The following is a 13,525-nucleotide window of genomic DNA, read 5'->3' as shown; positions in this document are numbered from 1 at the left end:
TTTTATTGGTTTGAACAATTTTTAAGTTTAAACATTTTATTGTTTTGAACAATTTTTAAGTTTAAAAATATGAACATTTTTCGCGTTCGAACTATTTTCAGATTTGACCTTTTTTTAAATTTGAATAACTTACATTTTGAACAATTTTTAATTTGGAACATTTTTTTAATTTGAACTTTTTCGAAATTTGAAATTTATTCGATTTTGAAATTTGTTCATTTCTGAAAATCGTTCAATTTTGAATTATTTGGTTTAAAATTTGTACAGATTTGAATTTGTTCAGTTTTAAATTTGTATAACTTTTTAAAACCGAAACAACAGTGCAATATATAAGACCAGCGATATAGTAAATGGGCCTGGCCCAACTAACGTTTCTTTGAGCGGAGCCATGGTCCCTCCCGCTTAAAGCGGGGAATAGGAGCGCCCGGCTCTGCCGCGCGAGCGAGCGGCGTTGGTGGCGGTGGTCGTGGGGCGTGCGAGGCCTAGGCGTGGAGTGGGCCGGCCGGCCTGGAGGCGGCCCAGGTGGGAGGACTGCGGCGGGAGACTGGGCTGGATGCTGGGCGACGGCCCACGCGCGGAAGAGATGGGAAGCAGCAGGGAAGAAAAGGAAAAAAACGGGCCGGCCCGTACTACCGGGCCCGGTAGCGGTCTGGTACCGGTCCAGTACCACTTTGCTACGAGACTGGGTCCAGTGTGATTGGGAGGCAGATGCAGTACTGGGCCCGGTACCATCAGCGGTAGTACCGGGCTGGCCCAAAACGTTTTTTTTTAAATATGATGCACTATAAAAATCATAACTTGAGCTAGACAACTCCGAATGACATGAAACCAATTTTATCGGAAAGAGGACGACGAGAGCTACCTCTTCACAAGGTGAAATCATGCAAAAGAGGAGATGATGATTTTCTCATGGTCATAGAGGTGTAACCTCTCAATATGGTATATCGGGAAAATCATCACCCTCGCACATGCAACATGCGATGCATCCGGAATCCGTTTTCGATGAGCTAGAGCTTGTCATGAGAATGAACACAAGCTCTCGAACATCTAAAGGATAAGAACCAAGAACAACCGAGAAACACGATGCTATGCATGCAAGGTTTGAGCTCTCTCCGAAGATGCGACCCACTATCCTATCGAGCACAAACATTGTCCTTGCGCGTTCCTCTCGAGTCGGCAAGCTCCATCTTCATCCTCTTTAACCTTGTACATGCCACCGTATTCCTCCAACATACACGCACGCCACCGTCTTCATCCATCTTCTACGCCGTCTTCATCTCCCTTCATCTACAACACTGTCTTCGTCTCTCTTTGACACCGTTTTCATCATTGTACTCCATCTTCTCCATCTTGCAACCTTGAGACCAACACATGGCTATGGACACGACCTAAGATAGATTCTCAATGCAACCGTTAGTCCATAGGGATTGTCATCAATTACCAAAACCACACACGGGGCTCCATGTTCTTTCATCAACCCTAGTAACCCTTGGTCTCGTGATGTCACACCTCTTTATTTTTGAATTCCAAACAATTACTTACATAAACAATAATGAATATATAAGTAATAATAATATTGAATTCACATAACAATAAAATGATTTTATTTTTTGGCCATTTTCAATTTAATATAGAATAATTAATATCTTTAAATCGGAAAATAGAAATTCCACAAATAATATGTCTAAATCGATCAGAAAAATGTATAACATCCATATCATCTTTTGAACATAAAAATTAGCGGAATCCAAATATGATGTCCAGTTTGCCATCTGGCCAAAACGCATCCCCGGAGATGCAGAATGGACGTACCGGGCGCGCTAGTGCACCGCTCGCTAACACGCTAAACAGACAAAAATTAGCATATAACGTGATGTTTATAGATCTAAAAACATTTTTCCCGGAATTCATTGAGCGATGGAAAGTGTACCCCTAGTTCAAATCTGGTCAGTTTTCAGCGGATTCGGTGGGACGCCGCAGGAATTCCCAGATAGCTAGCGCGCACATATGGCATGTGATATGTGGTGCGGAGGCGGTGTCCTGGCACTACGCGAAGGTCTTGCATAATACTAAAATGCACCCCATGTAGCTACTTCACACAAAAAAATGTTTCGGCACCCCCCAGATTAAAAAAAACATCGCCCATGGGTAGGATTGGAAATCCGCTCCCGAGGCCTTGCTTCCCATCCCAGGGACCACCCACGTGCCAAATATGACCTCGTTCCGACAAACTATGCGGTGTCACGGGTTGTTTCCTACTTATTTCCCCTAAAAGCCATAGAACTCCGGACGTGATGGCTCTATTTGTGAAGGCTTTTCCAAAATAATTGTCATATCCTAATTATGACTTTTGGAGTGGTTATTAGGACACATAAAATAACGACATGTGAAGCCGCGGGATTTTCTAACTTTGTTAAAATTGCCATCTGGCCAAAAACGAGCCCGCGGGAGATGCGGAATGGCCGTACCGGGCGCGCTGGTGCACCCGTTCACCATCGCGCTAAACGGAAAAAAATTAGCACATAAAGTGATGTGTCATATACCTAAAACCATTTTTCCCAGAATTTATTGAGTGACGGAAAGTGTACCCCTAGTTCAAATCCAGTCAGTTTCCATAAAATTCGGCGAGACACCGCAGAAAGCCGCATGGATTCCCAGATAACTACGCGGAGGCCGTGTCCTACCACTACGCGGAGGTCTCGCGCAATACTAAAATGCGTTCCATGTAGCTGCTTCACAAAAAAATGTTTTGGCACCCCGAAAATGAAAAAACCATCATACATGGGTCGGATTGGAAATCCGCTCCCGGGGCCTTGCTTCCCATCCCAGGGACCACGCACGTGCCAAATATGGTCTCGTTCCGACAAACTATGCGGTATCACGGACCGTTTCTTACTCATTTCCCCTAAAAGCCATAGAACTCCTGACGTGATAGCCCTATTTGTGAAGGGTTTTCCAAAATAATTTTCGTATCACAATTTCGACTTTTGGAGTGGTTACTAGGACACATAAAATGACGCCATGCGCCCGCGGGATTTTCTGACTTTGTTTAAATTATCATCTAGCCAAAACGGAACCCGATGACATATAAGAAAGTGTTTGAATTGACACTATGTTAACATGGTATTATACATGATTCAAATATGCATGATTTTGACATAAACGGATATAGGAAGTTTTTCTGAATATTTTGATACCTTATACGCATGTTTCTAACCTCATATGAATTAGTTATGATTTTTATAAAATTAGACAAATTTAAAGGATGGCCTACGCCGAGGGTGGCCGTCGGCCTGTCTATGCCTAGGGCCAAAGGTATGCCAAGGGCTGCCCTCGATGTAGACCTCGATACACCGATAACAACGCTACGCCAAGGGTCGTTTTGGTAGACTGGCCTAGCCGGGCCATATAGGCCGACGGTCCCGACTTTTAGCCGTCAGCCTATAAAACGCCCTCGACGTATCACGCTATTCCATGGAATCAGGACATCAATTTGCTTTCTCATTGCAATTGGTAGTGTGAATATTTTTTGATGCAAACACGCATGCGCGTGCACACACACCACCAGCATACACTCGGGCTATCACAACCCATATCGAATACCGGGATCACGAAGCTTCAAGATCGATGAGGTTATCACAAATTTCTCAATGGAAACATTGTCTCCCACTGAATAATCCTCCTAGATGGAGTTTGAACATGCGGCCTGGTTTGACAGGGGTATGACTGTCCTCCGACATATTTGGTTCTTGGTTGTGTCAATAGTAAGCTAACAAGTAGCAGGGGCTGCAATATTTTCTTTAGCGTGTGTTTGTTCTTAGTCCTCACAATTGATATATAGTGTTAACATGAATCTAATCAAGTGGGGAAAGGCGGGAAATGAACATCTTGGGTCTTTGGTAAACCATTGATTTTTACCCGTCAGGAATTGTGTTCGTGTGCAAGTAGATGAAGACCCCTCCAAGAAATTGCATTTCGGTCTACTAATTTGAAACTGAGAAGTACGATCTAGAACAAAGAGTATTGCACTTCCCTTATCTCGGGTTTTGGAACAGATAGATAGATAATGCATCATTGGACAGTTTTTACAAGGAGGAACTGAGGTCTCAGTCGAATGCATGCCGATTCAGTTTGCCTTTCTTGGCGCCTGCTACGCTAGCATCTCTAACAGAGTTTGTAAAAGTGTAAATTAAAAAATCGAGTTTAGTTATCCGAAAACGGATTTATAGTTCGCAAAATAGCTGGCGCAGAATAAACCCCGTAAACTAAAACTGAAAAACAGTTCAGTTAGTCATCATCTTCTTCACAAAAAATATCAGCACTGCTGTCTAGATCTCGTGAGCCCCGCACGACCGATGTCCAAGCAACAAAGCACGTGCGCGCAAGCCGAGCAGACAAAGGCGGATTTGGGCCCCAGGCTACACGGGCCACGGCCTGGGGCGTGGAAAAAAATCCTAGGCTACATCTAGGATTCGGCCCGGGGCGCAGCCCAGCCCAGCCGAGGCGAGCGACACGCGACGCAACTCCACGCACGCGACGCGACTCCAGAACTCCACGCGACGCGACTCCAGCCTCCAGGTCTCCAGCGCCAGCGACGCGACGGGCGACGCGACGGGACGGCGCCGCCGCCTCCACCCTCCAGCCTCCGCCGCTCCGCGGATCCGCGCCCGCCGCCCACCTCCCGGCCGGAAGCCTCGCGTCGCCGGCTCGCCGCCCAGCTAGGTTTCCCCATTTGGCCATTTTCCCCTTTTGCTCTGTGAGCTCTGTCCTAAATTCGTTGTACTGTTAGAAACTTAGAATGTCTAGATTTCTTCTTTAGTTATGTTGCTTAGTGCTCTGTCCCCTACTAGCTGTGTTAGTTAAATTGGCTACAAATTATTTTTTACAGGAAGACAAGATGAATAAAAGAAACATAATTGATAGTTTTTTCCAATTGCAAACCACAGAATCGGGCACTTCAACTCAAGCTAGTGTTAATAATCTCCGTATTACAGCTGCACTTGGGCCCGGTGATATTGAATCAGATCCTGGTTTGAGAAAACCAATTGAGCAATTGGATCCAGATGTTAGAGATCTTGCTAGAAGGGAGTATATTAGTAAGGGTCCATGCCAACCAACTAATCATACATATGAACGAAAATGGGTAGGAAGTGGCTACAGAAGCTTTCATGACTATTGGTACGATGATCACCGTAGTTGGTTGGAGTATAGTGTTGATAAAGAGGCTGCCTTTTGCTTTTTCTGTTTTCTATTTAAGCAACCAAGAGCTGAAAACTATGGTATTGAAGCATTTACCAAGAATGGGTTTAAAACATGGAAGGATGGCCCTAGTGTTCTTAGTCGCCATGTTGGTAAACATGACAGTGCTCATAATAAGGCTAGACAACATTATTTGGCTTTCAAAAATCAGAGGCAAAATATTCCACATGTGCTTGTTCGGGGTACTAATAGTGAACAAGAAAAATACAAAGCTCGTCTCTTGATTATGTTGGGTGTTGTCAAGTTCTTGCTTCTACAAGGCCTTGCTTTTCGTGGTCATGATGAGTCTATTACATCGAAGAATAAGGGTAACTTTAAGGAGCTTCTGGAATGGTACACAAAGAAAGATCCAATAGCAGAAAAATTGATTGGGGAAGCCGGGGACAACCATAAGCTGACTTCACATGGGATACAATTGGACTTGTGCAAGGCTTGTGCAGAAGAGACCACCAAAGCCATTATTCAGGATATTGGAGATAGTAAATTCTCCTTGCTTGTTGATGAGTCCAGAGATGCATCTATTAAGGAGCAAATGGCAATGTGTTTGAGGTAGTAACCTTGTCTTGCATTGTATGTCTATTTCTTGCACATATATTTTCTCATAGTTGCAAAGTATTAATGGTGCTCTTTTTCTCGTATGTAGGTATGTCAACAAAAGAGGCGAGGTGATTGAGAGATTTATTGCAATTGAACATGTTCTTGATACTAGAGCAACTTCACTCAAGACAGCTTTGGATGGTATCTTTGCTACTAATGGCTTATCTATGTCTAATTTGAGAGGGCAGGGTTATGATGGGGCTTCTAATATGCGAGGGGAATTTCGTGGGCTGCAAAGGTTGATCTTGGATGAAAATCCATATGCTCATTACATACACTGCTTTGCACATCAGTTGCAATTAGTTGTTGTTGCTGTTGCTAAGTGTTGTTCATCAGTAAGGGATTTTTTTGAGTATACTAGCATGGTTGTCAACATTGTTAATGCTTCATGTAAGAGACATGATCAATTGGCCCAAGAGCAACATGATGAAATTGTGCGCCAATTAGAGGAAGGGGAAACTGTTGGTGGGAAGGGAAAAAATCAGTTAACTAATCTTGCAAGACCTGGTGATACACGGTGGGGATCACATCATAGGACCTTATGCCGCCTTATTTTGATGTGGAAACCTGTTCTGAAGGTATTAGAAAATCTATTCCTTGATGCAGAGAATGTTACACAAAGAACCACAGCTGGGGGGGTTGATAAAGCACATGGAGACATTTGAATTTGTTCTCATATTGCATATTATGATTAGAATATTGGGCAAGACTAATGATCTGTCATATTGCTTGCAAAAGAAGAATCAGAACATTGTGCGTGCTGTGGGATTGATCAAATCCACATTGGATAGAATTCAAGAGATAAGGCAGGATGGTTGGGATGGGCTCCTTCAAGAGGTAACTGACTTTTGTCTCAAATACAACATTGTAGTGCCAAACATGGAAGATACAAGGACATCCAATGGTCGTTCAAGGACTTGGGGTGGGCAATTGGTTACATATTATCATTATTTCAGAATTGAAATATTCAATGTTCTGCATGATCAAATTATTGTTGAGTTGAACAACCGCTTTGCTGAAAGATCCACTCAATTGTTGAGATGCATAGCTTGTCTTGATCCTAGAAATTCATTTGCCAATTATGATGAAGACAAACTAGTTGAGCTTGCTAATATGTATGTTGCTGACTTCTCTACATATGAAGTCGCTTTTGTCCTTAGAAACCAATTGGAATCATTCATCCATGAAGCAAGAACTGATTCTCATTTGATGAACTGTAATGACCTTGGTCATCTTGCCATGAAGATGGTTCTAGCTGATATGCACACATCTTTCTGTTGGAGATATGCCCAAGAGGCAATAATAAATGGTTATTATATATCTTTGTTATTATGATAATGTTTACATACCATGCTATAATTGTATTAACCGAAACATTGATACATGTGTGTTATGTGAACAACAAGGAGTCCCTAGTAAGCCTCTTGTATAACTAGCTTGTTGATTAATAGATGATCATGGTTTCGTGATCATGGAAATTGGATGTTATTAATAACAAGGTTATGTCATTATATGAATGATGTAATGGACACACCCAATTAAGCGTAGCATAAGATCACGTCATTAAGTTATTTGCTATAAGCTTTCGATACATAGTTACCCAGTCCTTATGACCATGAGATCATGTAAATCACTTATACCGGAAAGGTACTTTGATTACATCAAACGCCACTGCGTAAATGGGTGGTTATAAAGGTGGGATTAAGTATCCGGAAAGTATGAGTTGAGGCATATGGATCAACAGTGGGATTTGTCCATCCCGATGACGGATAGATATACTCTGGGCCCTCTGGGTGGAATGTCGTCTAATGTCTTGCAAGCATATGAATAAGTTCATAAGAGACCACATACCACGGTACGAGTAAAGAGTACTTGTCATGAGACGAGGTTGAACGAGGTATAGAGATACCGATGATCAAACCTCGGACAAGTAAAATATCGCGTGACAAAGGGAATCGGTATCGTATGTAAATGGTTCATTCGATTACATAGTTCATCGTTGAATATGTAGGAGTCATTACGGATCTCCAGATCCCGCTGATGATTATTGATCGGAGAGGCGTCTCGGTCATGTCTGCACATTCTCGAACCGTAGGGTGACACACTTAAGATTACGATGTTGCTAGGGGTAGTTTCGGGATTAAAGAAATAGTTTTGGAGAGTTACGGAATTGTTCCGGGAAGATGATTAATGATTTATTAATTAATTGAATTATTAAATATTAATATTAATTTATTTGGTAGAAATAAATGTGGGACTAGAAGTAGTCTATGAAAAGTTTTGCTAATGGGCCAATTAAGTAGCTCATGTAGACAAACTATCAAAAGAAAGGAGGCAAAGGAAAAGAAAAAAAAAAGGGCAAGGCCGGCCACGCCCAAGGCCAAGGGCCAACTAGTGCTCACGCGGGGCAGGCTAGTTGGGCCGATCGGCCGGCCACACACGCGCCCAGGGAGTGCTCACGGCCATGGGATGGCATGTGCTGCACGGCAAGGAAAGGAAAAGCCTTGTGCCTTACGGATCGATCGATCCGATTGATTTTTTGGCGTGGCTTCCACGCTGATATCCACCGCCTTGAACGCCTATAAAAGGAGGACAAGTATGGTGCAAAATAATTAGATTTTTGTTCCGCGGCCGTTTGCTCCACCTTTTGCCTAGTTTCTTCCACCCAACGCGACTAGGCGAAGTCCTGTCCGCGCAAACTCTCCCCCACCACCACGCCGTTGTGCTGCTGGACTAGATCCCATCTACCACATCTCCCCGCTTGCTGGAACAAGGAGGAGGTGTCTTCATCGAGCTGTACGTGTGACCGAGTACGGAGGTGCTGCCCGACTGTGGCACCGTCAAGATCTTCTACGCGCTTTTGCAAGCGGCAAGTGATCGTCTACCGCAGCAACAAGAGCCTACTCTTGTAGGCTTTGGAAATCTTCAAGGGTGAGTCTTGATCATCCCCTCGTTGCTCCCGTCTTCTAGATTGCATCTTGGCTTGGATTGCGTTCTCGCGGTAGGAAATTTTTTGTTTTCTATGCAACGAATCCCTACAGTGGTATCAGAGCCGTGTCTATGCATAGATGGTTGCACGAGTAGAACACAATGGTTTTGTGGGCGTTGATGCTCTTGTTGTCTTTAGTTTGAGTACTTTGCATCTTTGTGGCATAGTGGGATGAAGCGGCTCGGACTAACTTTACATGACCGCGTTCATGAGACTTGTTCCTCGTTCGACATGCAACTTGTATTGCATAAGAGGCTTTGCGGGTGTCTGTCTCTCCTACTATAGTGAAGATTCAATTTACTCTTCTATTGACAACATTACTATCACCGTTGTGGTTCATGTTCGTAGGTAGATTAGATCTCTCTCGAAAACCCTAAACCACGTAAAATATGCAAACCAAATTAGAGACGTCTAACTTGTTTTTGCAGGGTTTGGTGATGTGATATGGCCATAATGTGATGATGAATATGTATGAGATGATCATTATTGTATTGTGGTAACCGGCAGGAGCCTTATGGTTGTCTTTAAATTTCATGTTGAGTAGTATTTCAAAGTAGTTGTAATAGTTGCTACATGAGGTGAACAAACATGAAGACGGCGTCATGGACCTTGACGCTACGTCGATGATGATGGAGATCATGCCCGTTGATGATGGAGATCATGTCCGTGCTTTGGTGATGAAGATCGAAGGCGCAAAGACTAAAGGGCCATATCATATCACATATGAATTGCATGTGATGTTAATCCTTTATGCATCTTATTTTGCTTAGAACGCGACGGTAGCATTATAAGATGATCCCTCACATTAATATCAAGATAATAAAGTGTTCTCCCCTCGTATGCACCGTTGTACAGTTCGTCGTTTCGAAGCATCTCGTGATGATCGGATGTGATAGATTCAACGTTCACATACAACGGGTGTAAGCCATGTTGCACACGCGGAATACTTGGGTTTGCTTGACGAGCCTAGCATGTACAGACATGGCCTCGGGACAATGGAAACCGAAAGGTTGAACACGAGTCATATGGATGATATGATCAACATGTTGATGTTCACCATTGAAGCTACAACATCTCACGTGATGATCGGTTTTGGTGTAGTGGATGTGGATCGTGTACCACTTAACAACTATGAGGGATGTTGTATTAAGTGGGAGTTCATTAGTAATTAGATTAAAACATGAACTAATTATCATAAACATAGTCTGAGTAGTATTTTGAATTAATTTTGTAGTATTGGCATCCGTTTTCTACCATGCGCTAGTCTTGTAATTGAGATAGAAATACTGTTAAAATCTGACATGAAACTTTACGGACTGGTACCGTATTGTTAAAGAATCAAGAATTGATTAAGTCCTATTGCAAACTTTTAGTAAACCTCACATTGTTGATTTAAAGAGCTATGGTTTCAATTAGTACCTAAAGTTATCTTGTCTCCGTGAAACTTGAAGTTCAAATTTGTTTAAAAAGTAAGGAGCTGAAAATTTAGTTTTCAGAAATAATCAAGGTATGAGATATAAGTGATATCTAAGACCTTATTGCAAGATGATAGAATATAATTTGGTGAGACTACATAAACTCATAAGTTTTATGGGAATGTACGAAGGTTGAAGACGCAAGGCGTCCCAAGCCTCCAACTATTGGGGCACTAACAATATTCGCATATCCATGAAGTAATCGTCCTTAGTATGCACCGTTGCTAAGACTCGTCGTTTCGAAGCATCACGTGATGATCGGATGTGATAGATTCTACGTGTGCATACAACGGGTGCAAGCCAGATTTGCACATGCGAATACTAAGGTTAAAACTTTACGAGTCTAGCATGTACAGACATGGTCTCGGAAAGTCATCATAATATGATGGATAAAATTATGAGTGAAATTGTTCATCATATTACAAAGTTACTAATAGTGAAATCTGGAACACTTGTCATATGATGATCAACTTCAAAGTAAGAACCTCAAGGTTATTGGTATTTGACCAATAAACCTAGAAGTTAATGATGTTGAAGTGTTTTTCTGAATAATGAGGAAAGCTAAAAGAGAAACTAAAAAAGATATTTTGGCAGAAAGAAAAGAAAAGACTAGAAAGTCTAGCTCAGGTGTATATAAATGATATACATGTTATGGATGTATTCCCCATTTGGTCACACAATGAAATTCTTGGGTATTTGTACCATATTGGTTGGTATGAAGTGTCATACAAAACAACGCAATACAAGAATAAAATGGCCTAAGTGATTGACAAGGAACATGATAGGAATACACGTCTGGAACAAAATAAAGTGTTATTATGTTCGTCGTTGGCATTCTATCTAGCCCTTAGAATTTATAATAAAGAACTTAATAATTGTTATTTTGCTCTGGTCAAATGAAAACAATGAGTTGTTCAAATTATGACATTACTCCATGTATGATGGATAAGTTATTATAAATCTTAATGGTGAAACACACATACATAACACTGACGCTAAAATGCCATAAGGCAAATAATTTGAATTCCACTTATTTGTGGAACCGCTATTTAGGTCATGTTAGAAAGGAATGCATGAAGGAACTCCATGTAAATGGACTTTTGGAGTCATTTGATTTTTGAATCATTTGGCGCTTGCAAATCTTTTCTAAAAGAGAATGATTAAAATACCGTTCATAGGCCAAGAGTTGAACGGGCAACTAACTTAGTGGAAAAATACATGATGATGTATGTGGTTCACTAGACATATATAGTTGTGTGCGGGAGATTCTTCTACTTCATGAAAATTTTCAACAATGAATTGAGTATATGTGGACATATTCGATAAGGAAGAAGTTTGAAACATTTGAATGGATTCAAATAATTTTCAGCATGAAGTGGAAATCATCGTAATAGAAAAGTCAAATATCTATGATTGGATCATGGTGGAACTATTTGAATTACGAATTTTAGCAAACATCTAAGAGAGTTATGAAATTGTTCTACAACTCACGTTTCTTGGAGTATCATAGTGATGATGAAGTATCCAAGAGATGTATCCAAACTTTGTTGGATTAATGATGAGATAAAATAAAATAAAGCCATTATATTTTTGTGGATTATGCTTTAGAGACTACCGCTTTTACACTGAATAGAGCATCATCATGATCCGTAGAAATGACACCATACGAGTTATGGCATGGGTATGAACCCTAATAGTCCTTTCTTAAATTTTGATATGTATAGCATAAGTAAATAAGTTTACAACCAAAATCGGATGAATGTCTTTGTTGGTTATCCCAGAGAATTTATTGGGAATTCTTCCCACTATGGAGACAAAAACAAAAGTGTTTGTCAATGTTTCTTATTTCCAAGAAATTGTTTCTAGCAAAGTATTTGAGTGGGAGGACAATAGAACTTGATAAGGTTTATGAACCTGAGCATAATGATCAGAGTAGCGCAGCATCGGAAATGGTTCCGGAAGCGGCCACAACGATCATGGCTCCCATGACTACAAAGTGTTTTAGCCATGGAGATCGAAGTACATATTGAACCTTGTAGGTGTGGTTTACTTTGTGATCAAATAAATGATTTGTGGACAAAGGATTGATTTTGAACAATGATAAATAAACTACAAACAAAGAAGTTATGATGGGTCCTGACTCCGTTAAAATGGCTATACGCCATGAAATCCAAGATAGATGAATATTTTTTGAAAGTAATGGATCTATAAATTTGATGGACTTGGATGAAATATCCTTGAAGAAGCTTGACTTATCGAAAAGTTGTTTACGACAAAGTTCAAAGAGTTGACTACGACAAGATTAGATCTTCCGTAGCAATGCTTATAGTCTATATGGATTATTTTAGTAATCACTACATATTTCTTTTATGAGATATGTTAGTAGGATGGCAAAATACATTACTTATCAGAAGTGTGTATTAAAGATGTATACAAGATACAACCAAGAGTTTTGCTGATCCGTGGAATACTAGATAGATATACAAACTTCAATTTGATGAAGTGAGTATCGCGGAGTTGGAATCTTCACCGGATAAAATAGTCAAAGAGTTTTTGATTTCATCAGAGACGATGAAGAGGCTTGCATTTGCAAGAAATTAAGTGGGAGCGCTGAGACATATTTATAATACTTTATGTAGATGACATATAGTTGGTTATAAATGATGTAATTATATACTTGATTAAAAGGTTTCATTGAGAAATTAACTTCAATGAAAGGATATGGACTGAAACATATTTAGTGTCAAGATCTATGAAGATAGATTGAAACACATAATATGTTTAAGTCAAAGTACATAGAATGGATATTAAAATAGTTCAATATAGAAATATTAAGAAAATGTTCTTGTCATGTGAAGTTTTAACAAGACTTAAGTGTATCTGACACTCGATGAGTAAAAACACATGAGTGATTTAGATCACGAAGAATATGTACAAAATCAGATGTCCTGTGCTCTAAAGAGTTAGGAGCATATACCAGAATGATTCATATGATTATCATTGAAAAACAGTAAAGAATATTCTTGAGTACTTGAGAAGAACCAAGGATATATATATATAGTTTTGTATGGAGAAATGACAAACAAATCACTGTAAGGTGTTGCACCGATATTTGTTTTGTCACATATGAAAATAAAATTTCAATCTCAAATTAGACTAAGTGTTGTTTAAAAAGTAGCACAATGAGCTAGAAGTTGTCTATGCT

General features: G+C 40.5%; 1 protein-coding gene across 1 annotated transcript; it reads left to right on the top strand.

The window, feature by feature from the left end:
• Positions 1-4,863: 4,863 nt before the first annotated feature.
• On the top strand, positions 4,864-7,118 carry LOC127307911 (uncharacterized). The gene is made up of 2 exons (XM_051338676.2): positions 4,864-5,808; positions 5,903-7,118. The coding sequence occupies exons 1-2, from the start codon at positions 4,898-4,900 to the stop codon at positions 6,519-6,521; spliced, it is 1,530 nt and encodes a 509-aa protein (XP_051194636.1). The 5' UTR covers positions 4,864-4,897; the 3' UTR covers positions 6,522-7,118.
• The last annotated feature ends 6,407 nt before the right edge of the window (positions 7,119-13,525 follow it).

Source organism: Lolium perenne, chromosome 6 (genome assembly GCF_019359855.2).
Source record: "Lolium perenne isolate Kyuss_39 chromosome 6, Kyuss_2.0, whole genome shotgun sequence".
In the NCBI taxonomy this organism is placed as follows: Eukaryota; Viridiplantae; Streptophyta; class Magnoliopsida; order Poales; family Poaceae; genus Lolium; species Lolium perenne.
The sequence above is the reverse complement of the archived record's forward strand: the minus strand, read 5'-3'. Positions and strand labels throughout refer to the sequence as shown.

Excerpts from the sequence above, each read along its gene's own strand:
- LOC127307911 (XM_051338676.2), top strand. The coding sequence starts at position 4,898 with ATGAATAAAAGAAACATAATTGATAGTTTTTTCCAATTGCAAACCACA. Across the intron at positions 5,809-5,902 it reads CAAATGGCAATGTGTTTGAG|GTATGTCAACAAAAGAGGCG; the intron begins GTAGTAACCTTG and ends TCTCGTATGTAG.